General features: G+C 37.8%; 1 protein-coding gene across 1 annotated transcript in view; it reads left to right on the top strand.

The window, feature by feature from the left end:
* The first annotated feature begins 3,097 nt into the window (after positions 1-3,097).
* LOC145692844 (uncharacterized) overlaps positions 3,098-13,230 on the top strand; it is a 79,956-nt gene continuing 69,823 nt past the window's right edge. The window contains exon 1 of the mRNA XM_081768353.1: positions 3,098-3,282. Coding sequence (XP_081624479.1) covers positions 3,262-3,282 — 21 coding nt within the window. The 5' untranslated portion in view covers positions 3,098-3,261. The remainder of the gene's footprint in view (positions 3,283-13,230) is intronic.

Consider the following 13,230-nt stretch of genomic DNA (forward strand, 5'->3'; position numbering starts at 1 on the left):
GGCAAAACCTTCTGTGAACGTTGGTTATGACACAAAGATTCATGCCCGTTCTGCACAAAGACCCTCCTGCACTTTGTAGAAAATATTTTCAATGATCTTACCCTTAGGAAATTCGTGTTCTTCCTAATCTTTCGAGATAGGCAATTTTATGCAGGAAGGGATTGTTTGGGGGAAAAATGCAGCTTCGAACTACCTGCCTCCTTATATGTTTTCATGCAGATCGGAATCCAATATTTTTTTAAATGGATGTAAAAAGCAGTTTAGTGACTCGAACAGATCCTGTAGGAAAAAAAGGTATTTCTTCAAGTTCCGTGATAAATTTTGATGTTTCCTACTTGTGCTTCACGGAAAAATGACTAGGATACTGTTCTGCTGTTAGCAGTGCTATTCACAGGTACTTTTCTAAAAATGGGTGTGATTTTTTTATTTTTAAATACCTGCAGAGAAATGGAATATTGGTTGACTCAGTTCCAAGGAAGTTGTTTGACATTGCAACTGACACCACCACAAAACAAACTACTTCGGTCTAATATCAAGTCATTTTACAACAAAATTTTACTTAGATTTCCAGTAGTTTATTTACAGCATGCTAAGGCTGGCAGTACTTAAAAGGTGCCACAGCTTACATCTTCAACACATATTTTGCCAAATACTGAATAAACAATGCAAGATGATGCATAAGGCGACGTTTGAAAAAGAGCCTTTGTCTTTTACATCACATCTCCTTTCTCAGTATTATCTTATTAGGTGATTTGTCTTCTGTATGATTTATATTACATGCAATAGTATCATATATACTTCTGTTGTCAATGACATTGCTAATGGTCTAAACATCCATCACCAAACGGTGCTAAACCAGTTAGAGAAAGCTGACTACCAGAAGAAGCTCACGTTTGGGTGCCACATAATCTGACTTTAAAATTTTTACTCGATCGAATGCGTATCTGATAATTTCTACTGAAACGTAACGAACTTGAACCATTTCTGAAGGAATTGATCACGAGCGATTAAAAGTGAATAATCTTCGACAACAACGTATTTTCAAAAAATCGTCTTCGAAGCGAGGAGAATCTACACGATCTGTGGAAAAACCCTACACTGACTCCCAGGAGGGTTACACATATGTTTGATGGGATTAGAAAGGCATCGTTTATTACGACCTGCTGCCGCCAAGCAGAACGATAGACTCAGACCTATACTGTTGACAAGTAGCGCTAGTGCGCCTAGCAATTCAAAAGAAACGGCTGTAACTGGTCAATAGAAAGTTGTCGTATATCACCTGACAATTTCAGACCGCATATACTTGTATCTCTATCGGTCCGCAAGAAATTAAGACAACTTGGCTGGGAGGCTTTAAAGTATCCACCGTATAGCCCAGACCTGTAACCGTCAGACTATCATTTGTTTCGGTCTCTGCAGATCTGCCTGAATGGTCTTAAGAGGCCTTATCCCGGCGAAATTAAAATACCGCTAATTTTACCGTAATTATGTGATACCTTCAAATAGATAAAACATAAAAGATAATTGAAATGTGGAACAAGAGCACCCTAGACAATATTATTTTGCGTGAGGTACCGTTATCATAAGTTGCCTAGTGGCTTTCCACTTTCAGCCGTTTCCAAACGCGAAAACAAATGCCGATTTTCAAAATGGCTCGAAATCGAAAACAGATAAGTGAGTCGTGATAACGGTGGCTCATGTAAGATTATATTGTCTAGGGCGGTCTTGTTCCAAATTTCGATTATTTTTTTATCTATTTGAAAATATCACATTATTACTGTAAAATTAGCGATATTTTAATTTCGCCGGGATGAAGACTCTTAAGTTAGTTTCTAAGGAGGCCTGAGATAACCAGATTAAAAAAAATACAGAAGTTCTACTGGGATGGGATTATGATGTTGAAGGAAAAATGTCAGAAGGTTATTGAAAGAGGTTGTATGTATGTGATTTTTTATCATGTTATTTTGAAGTAACAACAAATGTACAGGGTGACCACAAAGTCCAGTTAGCCCTGAAAATAAGTAACATAAACCACTAAACTACGTAAATAACTACATGGAAAGAACTGAAAGACATGAACAACAACGCCTTCGAGAAGTTTTATTGAGATAGAAAATATTAAGTGTCCAAAGGATCAGTCTGTCGACCGTCATTCTCATGACAAATGATAATACGCCGCCAGGTTCTGTGCGACATTTTGCGGAGCATTGCAGGTGTAACTTGAGTGAAAGCTTGTTTCACAGCTTCTGTCAATTCGGCAGTGGTGTCGTAACGGTTTTGTGCAAAGATGCCCTTTAAGAACCTCCATAGCGTATTATCACAGGTGGTGAGGTCTGAGCTCCGTGTGCGGTTTCTCACATTCTCCAAACAACTTGCAGTAACACGTTCATCAATACCGAAAGTACCAGCCATCGTTCCCACTATCTGAGACAATGGAAAACCTTATAAAGGGGTAACGGGAAAACTTACATTACCATTTATCAAGGGCTAACGGGACTATGTGGCCACCCTGTAGGATTAGATTATAGTGCTGAAGGAAAACGGCACAAGGTTATCGACCAAAGTTCTGTTATATGTGATTTTATAATGTTACTATGAAGTAACAACAAATGTATTCTCAATTTCGACCCAGGCCGGTAGCCAGACCAAAAATGTAGGGGGATCGGTAGAAATTAAGAAAGCCCGATCCAACCATATTATAGTTCATTTGCAAGACTATAGTGAAAATTTTAGGGGGGTCAGTAACAATTTAGGGGAGTCTGGCTTCCCCTAGATCCTCCTTGGATACGGGCCTGTTTCGGCCTCCAAAGGCTCAGTACGTTTTAGCCAGCCTGATATTTGCCTTTAAAAACTGATTCAATACTGTTGTTTAAATAAAAAAGCATTTACAAAGCATGTATGTATATGTAGATAGATATAGATATAGATAGATATTCCAATAGTTTTCAACTCGAAACTATATTCTACTCGTATATCCAGTGATTGCTTTGCTTTAAACAGTTACTTTTACAAAGAGCTATCAAAGAGTGAATGATTTGAAAATCAAAGTTAATGTTTACATTACTTCCGCCAAACCTAACCAATAAACATCTATGCATTTAGATATTTAAAACAGGTTTGGATTAAAGTAGACGAAATTCAAAACAAGAGAATATTGGTGTTACCATGGAATTTAAATAGCTAATAATCATAATTTAGAAATGAATATGTTGTGTTACGAATATTTAGCGTTTAAAGGTTTCTGAAGATTTGTTAAAGTGCATGGTAATTGACAACACGATGGTATGTATTTGGAAAGATATTTTCTTAAAATTATAAACATTTATTTGTAATTTTGTAAATAGTGTGGTTACTTGAGTCTTCCAAAAGTACAAAGGGACGGTATAATTTAATTCATCTAGTAGCCTGTATACTAATATACCTAAGTTGCAAAATAATATTTAAAGCATTTTATACGTTACTGATACAGAATAATCCGTCATAAAAATGGTAATTTTACGTGAAAATAAGTTAGTGTATATGAGATCCTGAGAAAATAAGTTAGTGTTGCTCGAATCCGTTAGAGTAGCTTACGTCCACTTTAGTTCCAATATCAGCGGAGGAGAGAGCCCAAAAGCAAGCCAATGAGGAAGTAATTAATAGAACGAAGCAAAAAGGAATCGATTTCAGCAGAGAAAGCACTTAGAAACAGCAACGAAGGGCAACACATTTGATGGGTTAAGTTTAGAGTTACCCCTCCGCTTTTTATAAAAATCAGGAAAATTTACAAGAGAAATGAGGTAAGAAATGATAATTTGAAGTTTTTATTTGATGTTTAGGAATGTAAGTTCGGCAGGATAGTTATGTTTAATACGAGAAAAGATATGTGGAAGTTAGTACTATTTGCCGGATGCGGAAGCATTCGCAGAAGGTTTCAGCAGCATGATGCTTGTAAAATATGGCGAATATGGCGAACAGGTGTAACGGATGCGCAAGAATAATGAAGAAGACCTTTTAAATTTTTGTGAAGCCCACGGAGTACTGAAGTCAAGTGAAATGTAAAAATTTTTGGCTTGTGTATAGCCCGCTCCCCCCAGTTCTTTGTCACCGGAACTGGAAGAGTAACTAGTACTACTACTGCTGCTGCTGCTACTACTACTACTATTACTACTACTACTACTACTACTACTACTACTACTACTACTACTACTATTACTACTACTACTACTACCGCTACTACTACTACTACTACTACTTATATTGAGAACAGAACCCAACCAACCCCTGCGGGGCTTCTAACCCGTTCCTACTACTACTACTACTACTACTATTGCTACTAACTACTACTACTACTATTGCTACTAACTACTACTGCTACTGCAACTATTACTACTACTACCGCTACTACTACTATTACTACTACTACTTATACTAAAGCTTCCTTACCGCAAGATTTATATCTTACATCTTTATAACATGTGATTCCGGTTCATTATGAACTAGTATGAATCGTTAGAATCACTATGATTCGTTAAAAATCACTGGGGGGAGCGAGCTATACTCAATCCTACTTTGAGCACTGTTTTTTGTATGTTGCAAAGTCCAAGGGCACCTTCAGACTGGAGGGGCAACTCTAAACTTAAGCCCATTTGATTGCAATATGTGTTTGTGCACCTGCTTCAACTGGCTCACTTTTCTATATCGCAGAATGGTTGTTCATTTTGGAGTCGTTGCTAAAATCACAATAAAGGCGTTTTGCTCTATTGACTGTGCATGATTGAGATGAAATTGATAAGTTCACTAACAAATCAGTCATAAATCTTGATGTACTAAATGGGGAGTGGACACAAGCAACAAGATGTGTGCATCCTACTCAACATCCAGGATTATAAAACGAAGGCCTATGGAATGCTTTCTTCGCTTCCTCGACTTTGCCGGGATAAATGCTCAGGTATTTTTTTTTTTTTTTTTTTTACAGTAACCAGACAGATAAGGTAGTTCGAAGGAGATGTTTTCTAAGCATGAACGAACCTTCATAAATGTGCCATGATGAAACACCTTCCTAAGGATGTTACCTTGTCCCTCGCAAAATATAGGGAAGACCCTCCTCCCAATCAAGCAGCTGAGAGAAAAATTGGATCGCGTTATCTATGTGGAAGTCATAAATGCAGGGCTCATGGCGAGTCACTTTTTTTAGTAAAAGTTACTTTTTTTTTCAAGTTGGCCACTAAAAGTTTTTTTTTTTCAAATTTGTCACTAAAAGTTACTTTTTTGGGAGGTAAAGTGACTTTTTCGTGTGATTTATGTTTTGCATTGGCAGTTTTCTAAGAAAATTATTATAAACATAAATGGAAAAAGGCAGAAACCTGTTACTCATTACTCTTCTGAAAGCTTCAGTACTTGCTGCCACATGTGAAACAGTCAGCATTGTTCTCACTTCAGCTTTTATTCTTTCTAAAGCACAGCGGACGATTGGTGGATGCTTAAGCTCTCAAGGTGGGGTTGAGAATCCTTCTGTGTCTATTCTTTCTTCGACCATAATAATCTTTTAGTTTTCTCTCTCGTAATAGTTAACGCTCCGCTCAACGTTGTGTGTGTGTGTGTGTGTGTGCGTTGGTGAACCCGCCAATCTTTGTAGGTCGATCGGCTACAGAGCAGCACTCTGAGCAATTTTTGCAAAGCGAGCATTTTTTAGTGGTTGCTCGAAAAGTTTTTTACTTTTAACGCGTGCAGGACCATTATAGGGGTCCCCCCGCGAGTTCTTTTGCCTCCGCTCGTTTATACGGATACAGCCAGTTTGTGTGTGTAAAGTGTGTGCTCAGACTGAAAAATTTCGTTTCTCGATCGGTGTGTATTCCGACGCAGTGCCATCTACGTGTGTATTCCAAGCAGGAACTAGAGCAATTCAAACTCCCAACGGCTGCGTTCACCATTGTTGCCAATCAAGTATTTGTTGAAACCTTAAAGAAAAATAGCAACTATAGCAAGGAATTTTTCACAGTAAGAAATCGGATATGAATATTACGTAAAAATAACCCTATGCCTAAAATGAGAGGGAGAGGGGAGCTGAGGAGAGGGAGAGGGGAGGGAGACGTGTGTATATAAAAATATATCTATATATATAAAATTGAAAATCACTATGTTTATGATTTTAAATCTGCTGAACCGCTTGATCGATCTCGATCAAATTTGTAACATGGATGAGGTTCAAGGCCGGGCTGGTTTTAGGCTATTCACTTGGATGGTAAAAGTGAGGGGGGAGGGGGAATGGGTATAAAAATAAATAAAACTTAATAACTCCCGAACCACTCAACCGATCTTGATCAAATTTTCAACATAGATTAGGTTTAGGCCTGGGATTTTTTCTATAATTTTAAATTGACTGTGCAACGTATGGGAGGAGAAGGAGGGGGAGGTATATAAAAATCAATTTATATAAGACTGAAAGTGACTATTTTTGTAACTTAATAAATCTTGAACTATCCGACCGATCTCATTCAGAGTTTCAACATACATGAGATTCGGATCTGGAAATATTTTTGTAATTTCACTTTAACGGTAGATTCTAGGGAAGGGGTGGGGAGCGGGACATGACTAAAAATTAATAAAACTAATAACTTTTGAACCACACAACCAATCTCGATCAAATTTTCAACATGTATGAGGGTCAAGCCTTGGGTGCTTTTTATCGTTTCACTATGACGAGCCAGTATAGAGGAGGGGGAGGGGGAGATATATGTAAAAAAATAAAAATGACTGTGTTTGTGACTTCATCACTCTTGAATCACCCGAACAATCTCAATCAAATTTTCAACATGCATAAGGTTCGGATGTGGAAACATTTTTGTAATTTCACTTTAACGGTAGATCCTAGGAAAGGGGGTTGGGAGGGGGACATGAATAAAAACTAATAACTTTTGAACCACCCAACCAATCTCGATCAAATTTTCAACATGTATGAGGGTCGGGCCTTGGGTGCTTTTTATCGTTTCACTATGACGAGCAAGTATAGAGGAGGGGAAGGGGGAGATATATGTAAAAAAAATAAAAATGACTGTCTTTGTGACTTCATCACTCTTGAACCACCCGACCAATCTAAATCAAATTTTCAACATACATGAGTTTTCGGGCAGGGATTAAGGATACTCACTTTGACGATGCAACGTAGGGGAGGGGGAAGGAGGAGAAATTTAAAAATGATCAAAATGACCAATATTAGTGTTGAATCCATAGTTTTCGGGATCGATGAGAGAAACAGTGACACTTCTGATGCTGTAACAATCCAAGTTCAGCCCTGATAATTGAGGAGGGGGAAGTTGCAACGTAGGGGAGGGGAATAAACATTAAAAATGATCGGAAATGGCTAATATTAGTGTCGAATCCATAGTTTTAGGATTTGCTGAGATTAACAGTGACAATTTTGACGCCGTGTGCTGTAGCACGGTTGAGGGGAGGAGGAGTTGTACATAATAATGATTGAAAATGACCAATATTAGTGTCTAATCCATAGTTTTCGGGATCATTATGATGAACAGAGACATTTCCGATCCGGTTTAAATCCAAAATCAGATCCACAAGTTGAAGAAGGGGGAGAAAGTGATATATTAAAAATGGTCGAATATGTCCACTATCAGTAGAATTTATAGTTTTCTGGGTCGCTTAGATGAGCAGTGATACTTTCGATCCCGTTTAAATTCAGATTCAAACCTTCAACTTGGTTGAGGGGAAGTAAAACGTTTAAAAATGGTCGAAAATGACAGATATTAGTGCTCAATCCACATTTTTGGGGTCGCTCAGATGGACAGTGATACTTCCGATGACATAGGCCGCAACAAGGGGGAGGGGGATATAATGATTCGAAATTAGTGTTGAATCTATAGTTTCTGGGATCGCCGAGATGAACAATGACACTTCGTATGGTGTTAATTTCAAATTCAGCCGCGCGTCTTCTGAGAGGGGGAGAGGGAAATAAAAAATAACCCATATTAGTGTCGAATCCATAGTTTCCTGGGTCACTGAGATGACCGGTAACACATCCAATGCCGTGCCGCACAACATGAAAGAAGAGGAGGGGGATATATATATATATATATATATATATATATATATATATATATATATATATATATATATATATAAATGTTCAAAATTATCCGACACTAGTGTCTGATCCGTAGTTTTTAGGGTCGCTGAGATGAAGCATGACACTTCCGATCCCGTTTGAAACCACTCAGCCCCGTAGCTTGGGAGATAATGAAATGATTGAAAATGATTAATATTAGCGTCGAATACGTGGTATTCGGGATCGCCGAGATGATCAATAATCTTTCCGATGCCGTTTAATTCGATGCCATTAAAAACGAAAACAGCATATTTCACGGGTACAGAACACATGAGACACGGAATTGTGCATTTAAATTTTCATTTCACCCAGCGAAGCGGGTATATACTAGTAAAACCTCATAACTTTGGAATCACCAAACCGATCTCATTCAAATTTTCAACATGGATGAAGTTCGGACCTGGGATGACTTTTATCATTTTAGTTTGACGGTCCAATGTAGGGAGGGGAAGAGGGTGTATCAGACCACCAGTCTTAGACATTTTTCTCAGCTTCTAGTGCACGTAGACGCTGGAAACAAAAAATGAATGACCAAATGGTACATGAAGAATCAAATGGTGATACTTCCATATCCAGTGGCGTAGCGGGAATACACCAAGGGGGTCAACACCAAAATTTTTAATGGAAAATGGTATCAATTTCGATTTTTAGAAGTAATATTGAAAAAGAATTAACTTTTACGGGAAACACTTTTCGTCATAATCTACGGTTTGGTATCTACTTATGTTATTTGTTGAATTGCCACTTCAGACCAATTGCCATCTCAGTCATTTTCCTCTGTTCGTAGTACACGCAGACACTTCAAACAACAAAAAACTGAATGACCAAATCGTACGTGAAGAATCAATGGTGATGCTTCTATATCAATTGGCGTAGCGGGGATACATCCACGGTGGTCAACTCCAAAATTTCAAATGGAAATTGGTATCAATTTCGATTTCTTTGGAAGTATTATAGAAATAGAAACAACTTTAACGGGAAACACTTATCGTTAAATTCTGCGGTTTGGGATCTACGTCTGTTATTTGAAGTTGAATTGCTACTATCAGTCCACCGGTACAGGCATTTTTCTCTGTTCGTAGTGCACGTAGACACTTGAAAAAAAAAGGATTCAAACTGGACCAGTAGTGTGCGTTGTATATGCTGACATCTCCATTACTCTTGAAGGTTGCTACATCCGTCCACAGAATGTCCCGGGGGAAACATGGGTTTCCTGGCACTCATCCACTGACAAAACTAGACGGATATGTAAATCTTTTTCTCGGAGTTCCTGATTCAGATGAACATGGTCAAAATGGAGCACGTTGTTGAGCAGAATCCTCCAAACCGTCATGTTGCTTATCGCAGCATCCCTGGCGAATCGTGTTTTCGAGATTTGGGGAACCACATGGACTGCAGCAAGGATGCCGGGAGACCGTTTATCCTAAACACGGCGCCTGATCTGCTGACGTCTTTTGTGTTGAGAAGGGACATGCCCAGTCCTCTGCACACCAAGTGCAAGACGAAGCGCTTTCCTCGACTGCCCAGCACGATTGAGAAACCGTTGATCATATAGCCGCGCAGCCTCGCGATAATTCTCCCGACTTCACTCAATACTATTAACATATCAAAAGCTACGATATTCGAAAACATCGTTTGAGTTCCCACAAGCACACGAAATAATAGGCAATAGGAGCCGAAATCAACAAACATTCAACACTTTATCTTTCAACTACAAACAACAAATATTCAACTGTTTTATATCAGAACTTTTTTCCTTTTTCTTCTCTTCTTCTACTTTGTCAGATGGCACTTCATTAATGTATTTTTCGCTACTAATAACCATCATACAAAAATTTCTCCCTTTTCACTTCTTTTTGCAGCTTCTTTCCCTCTTAACCCCCGTCTTCACCTGTATCTCATTCTTATGTGCAGGTGTAGCTTTGGCGCACGACACTTTGAACTATTTACATGTAAAATTTAATTCTTTGTATGGATAGGCATGTTTATAAGGAACAAATGGCGACAGAATGAAATACAAAGTAATACTCTGTATTATAGGTTTACAAGTGTAGTGTTCTAGTATAAAATGATCACAAGTGATTTACGCCGGATATAATAAGTGAGTGTATATAAAAGATGGCACTATTAGATGTTATTTTCCACTGGCAGCATATTTTTGCACAATGTAAAAAACCTGTATTTTATATGTTCAAGTGCAACGTTACTGGAAAAAAATTACAAGTGCTATTGAAATTCGTACTATTGACAAAACCCATTCCTTTTCATCTTGGCTTGCGCACATATCCCCGACTGCTGACAGACTTGTTCCTTTCGGACGCACTCCCGCGCTAGCGTACGGACCCACCAGCTTTATTCTTCCCTGACCTGAGTGGATAGCATTCGTGTTTTAATGGCCACCTAAGGCAGGTTGGTTTGAGTTTTTGCACTATAATATTTAATTATTCATCCCTGTATTTTATCTATGCCAAGTGAGATATTTTCATGTCGCCAAGGGAAACCTTTTAGGGGATAATAATAAGGAAATTAGTAAAAGAATTATAAGTTTTAACAATTGTTTCTAGTGGTGCGCCAAAAGTAAACTTGTACGTATTCCTTTTCTCTCTGGCTCTCTTTTTCACCTGTGTCTCAACGGTTTGCTTTAATTCTTCAGACTTCCATCCATCATCTTTTTGTATCATTTCTTTATACTTATCCTCTACATCTTTTTTCTTGACTAATCCCTTTATATCTTCTCCCTCTCTTTTATTTTTACACATTCTTATTATTTTACTATCTACATTTCTGTATTGTTTTCTTCTGTTTCTTTCTTTCGTAACTTTATTTTCTGTTCTCACCTGTTTACCATATTTGTTTTGGATTTCTATTATTTGTATTCTTTCCTTCTATTATTGTTGACCTTGTACGTATTCCCTGACTCATACTAAGGTATTCCATTTCTACTACCTGTTTGTCGGTGTGTCTACAGACCTGATTCCTCTGTTATCGATTTTCTGGTTCAAGATTCTCGTGTTTAACCTCTGAATTTCGTTTTACCAATTAAATTCGATTAATTACTAGTGAACATATTTTCTTCTCTGTATTGGCTACCTGAATGGAGCTTAACATAAAATCTCCACTGAACTAAAATTTCGTTCATCTTCCACATTCGTATTTGCTTCTGTCATCTAATTCTTCTGTAATTCAGTAAGGATGAAGATCTTGTCTTCCTTCTGAATATCTTCACCAGGCAACTCACTGATTCTTCTTATGTACCTATTTGTATACCTTTTGGACAATATTGTGCAAAATGATTATATTCGTTGCAATTTCTACATTGTGCACTCCTAGCTGAACATTGATATTCAAAATGTTTCCCACATACTAGTCAACCATATTGATAACATCCATGTTTTCCTGTGATTGTTTCAGAACGAAACCTATTGATTTTATGTAGTTTGTCTTGGTAGATTTTTGTACCTTTCGTTGGTCTGTTGCGGCATTCAGTTGTAGCGAAAAAAAAAATGCTTTTGTACACTGATTTAACAATGCACATCGAATAGATATAGCAAATCATGTAGCATTGCTGGAAAGGGAAGTAACCTTGTTTTGTGAATTTTATCCAAGAGTAGAAAAAATGAATCTAGCTGCTCTCACTCTATTATTGATCTTCATTTGGGCCTAATTATCTGTTCTATACTAGCAGCCTGTGTTAAATGGATACAAAATCTTTGAAAACATGGTCGTCCCTGCATCAGGAATCATAAAATTCGTAGTGGCGTTACAAGACGGAAGAGTGATGTAAGGGAGCACTGCCTCCTCCAATTTCAGGAGGGGAGTTGACTGGAGTCCAACTTTTTGTTTTGCACAAATTAGTACCTAACTCAAGAGTGCTAAGTATTTTCTGAAAGTAAACCTGGCAAGATAAACATGTATTAGTTTACATTTTTATGGGAAAGGAGGTAGCCCCAGACATTTTAACACATTGAAGTGCCTCTTGGTAAAAAGATATAAAATTGCCACGAAATAACCCTGAAATATGGAATGTGAACTTTATTAACAAACTGAAGATATCGGCATAAATGCCAAAATAATGAAATAAACAAATGACAACACAGATCGCTAAATTTAACATATTTGGAATATTGGCGAGCACTAACGAACACGTAAGATAATTGAAAAACATCATATTCTACACATAGAAGGAACAATAAGAAAACCTATCCACGAAGCTAACAATGGTAACGTGTGTAATGATATCTGTTGATTTAATTGAGGTGCCGTTTCATGTACCCAGCCATCGCAGAATTCACACTACACCCAGCCTTCATTGAACGTTTCACCACAAATTATGAATTCAGTGATGCTTTCCTGTTAATATTTTCTCGTAGTCCGTGTGGTGGTTCATTAGCTTCTTGTTACGTTACTTTGCTACTTCGTTTGCTGAAGTCACTTTTTCTTTCAATTTGCCTCATATGGTATCGAAATCTACCCAGTTCTGGTGCGTGACGCTAAATGCCTCTTGCGATTTACCGGCAATGATTATAACTGTTCACTAATGCAGAGCACTTTACTAGTTGATGAACGATAAGATTGATTTCTCGGGCATATGTGGAGAACATAGATTCCCTGCAGACGATAAACAACAAGTACCCCCCTTTTCCTCAACCCCTACCGAAGTTGAACATTGTGGGTGTTCACAGGTAGGTCTAGTGTATCACCTTACGACACGAATCAAGTTTCTGGACAGATAGTTGTGTCTGTAAATATCTGAGGGTTAAGTAAATATATTCCGGTGCACGCAAATCTATTGAGAGCAGTGTCCATGCGACCCACGTTTCAATATGCCTCTGAAACAAGTTTAAAGCCGTAAATTAGTTTGAAATAAATAATTGCTAGCTTATTCTCAGATCAGTGCTATGGTTGCAACGAAAGTAATGTTTTTGCCTCTACCGAAATCGTTGGTGATAAGTAGCTTAAGATTAAAAGATAAAATCTTCTATCCCACAACGGCCTAGGGTGGTGATTTAAAGGATATCTTTCTTACTCATCGTAGTTTCAGGAGATAGTGTAGTTGTATCTCTTTGTTTATTGCAGCCTCTAGGGTAGGTAGTTAAAGAAATACTCCTTTGCCTATTACGGCTTCAGAA

The sequence above is a fragment of the Thermobia domestica genome, chromosome 8 (genome assembly GCF_964235325.1).
Source record: "Thermobia domestica chromosome 8, izTheDome1.hap1.1, whole genome shotgun sequence".
NCBI classification, from domain to species: Eukaryota; Metazoa; Arthropoda; class Insecta; order Zygentoma; family Lepismatidae; genus Thermobia; species Thermobia domestica.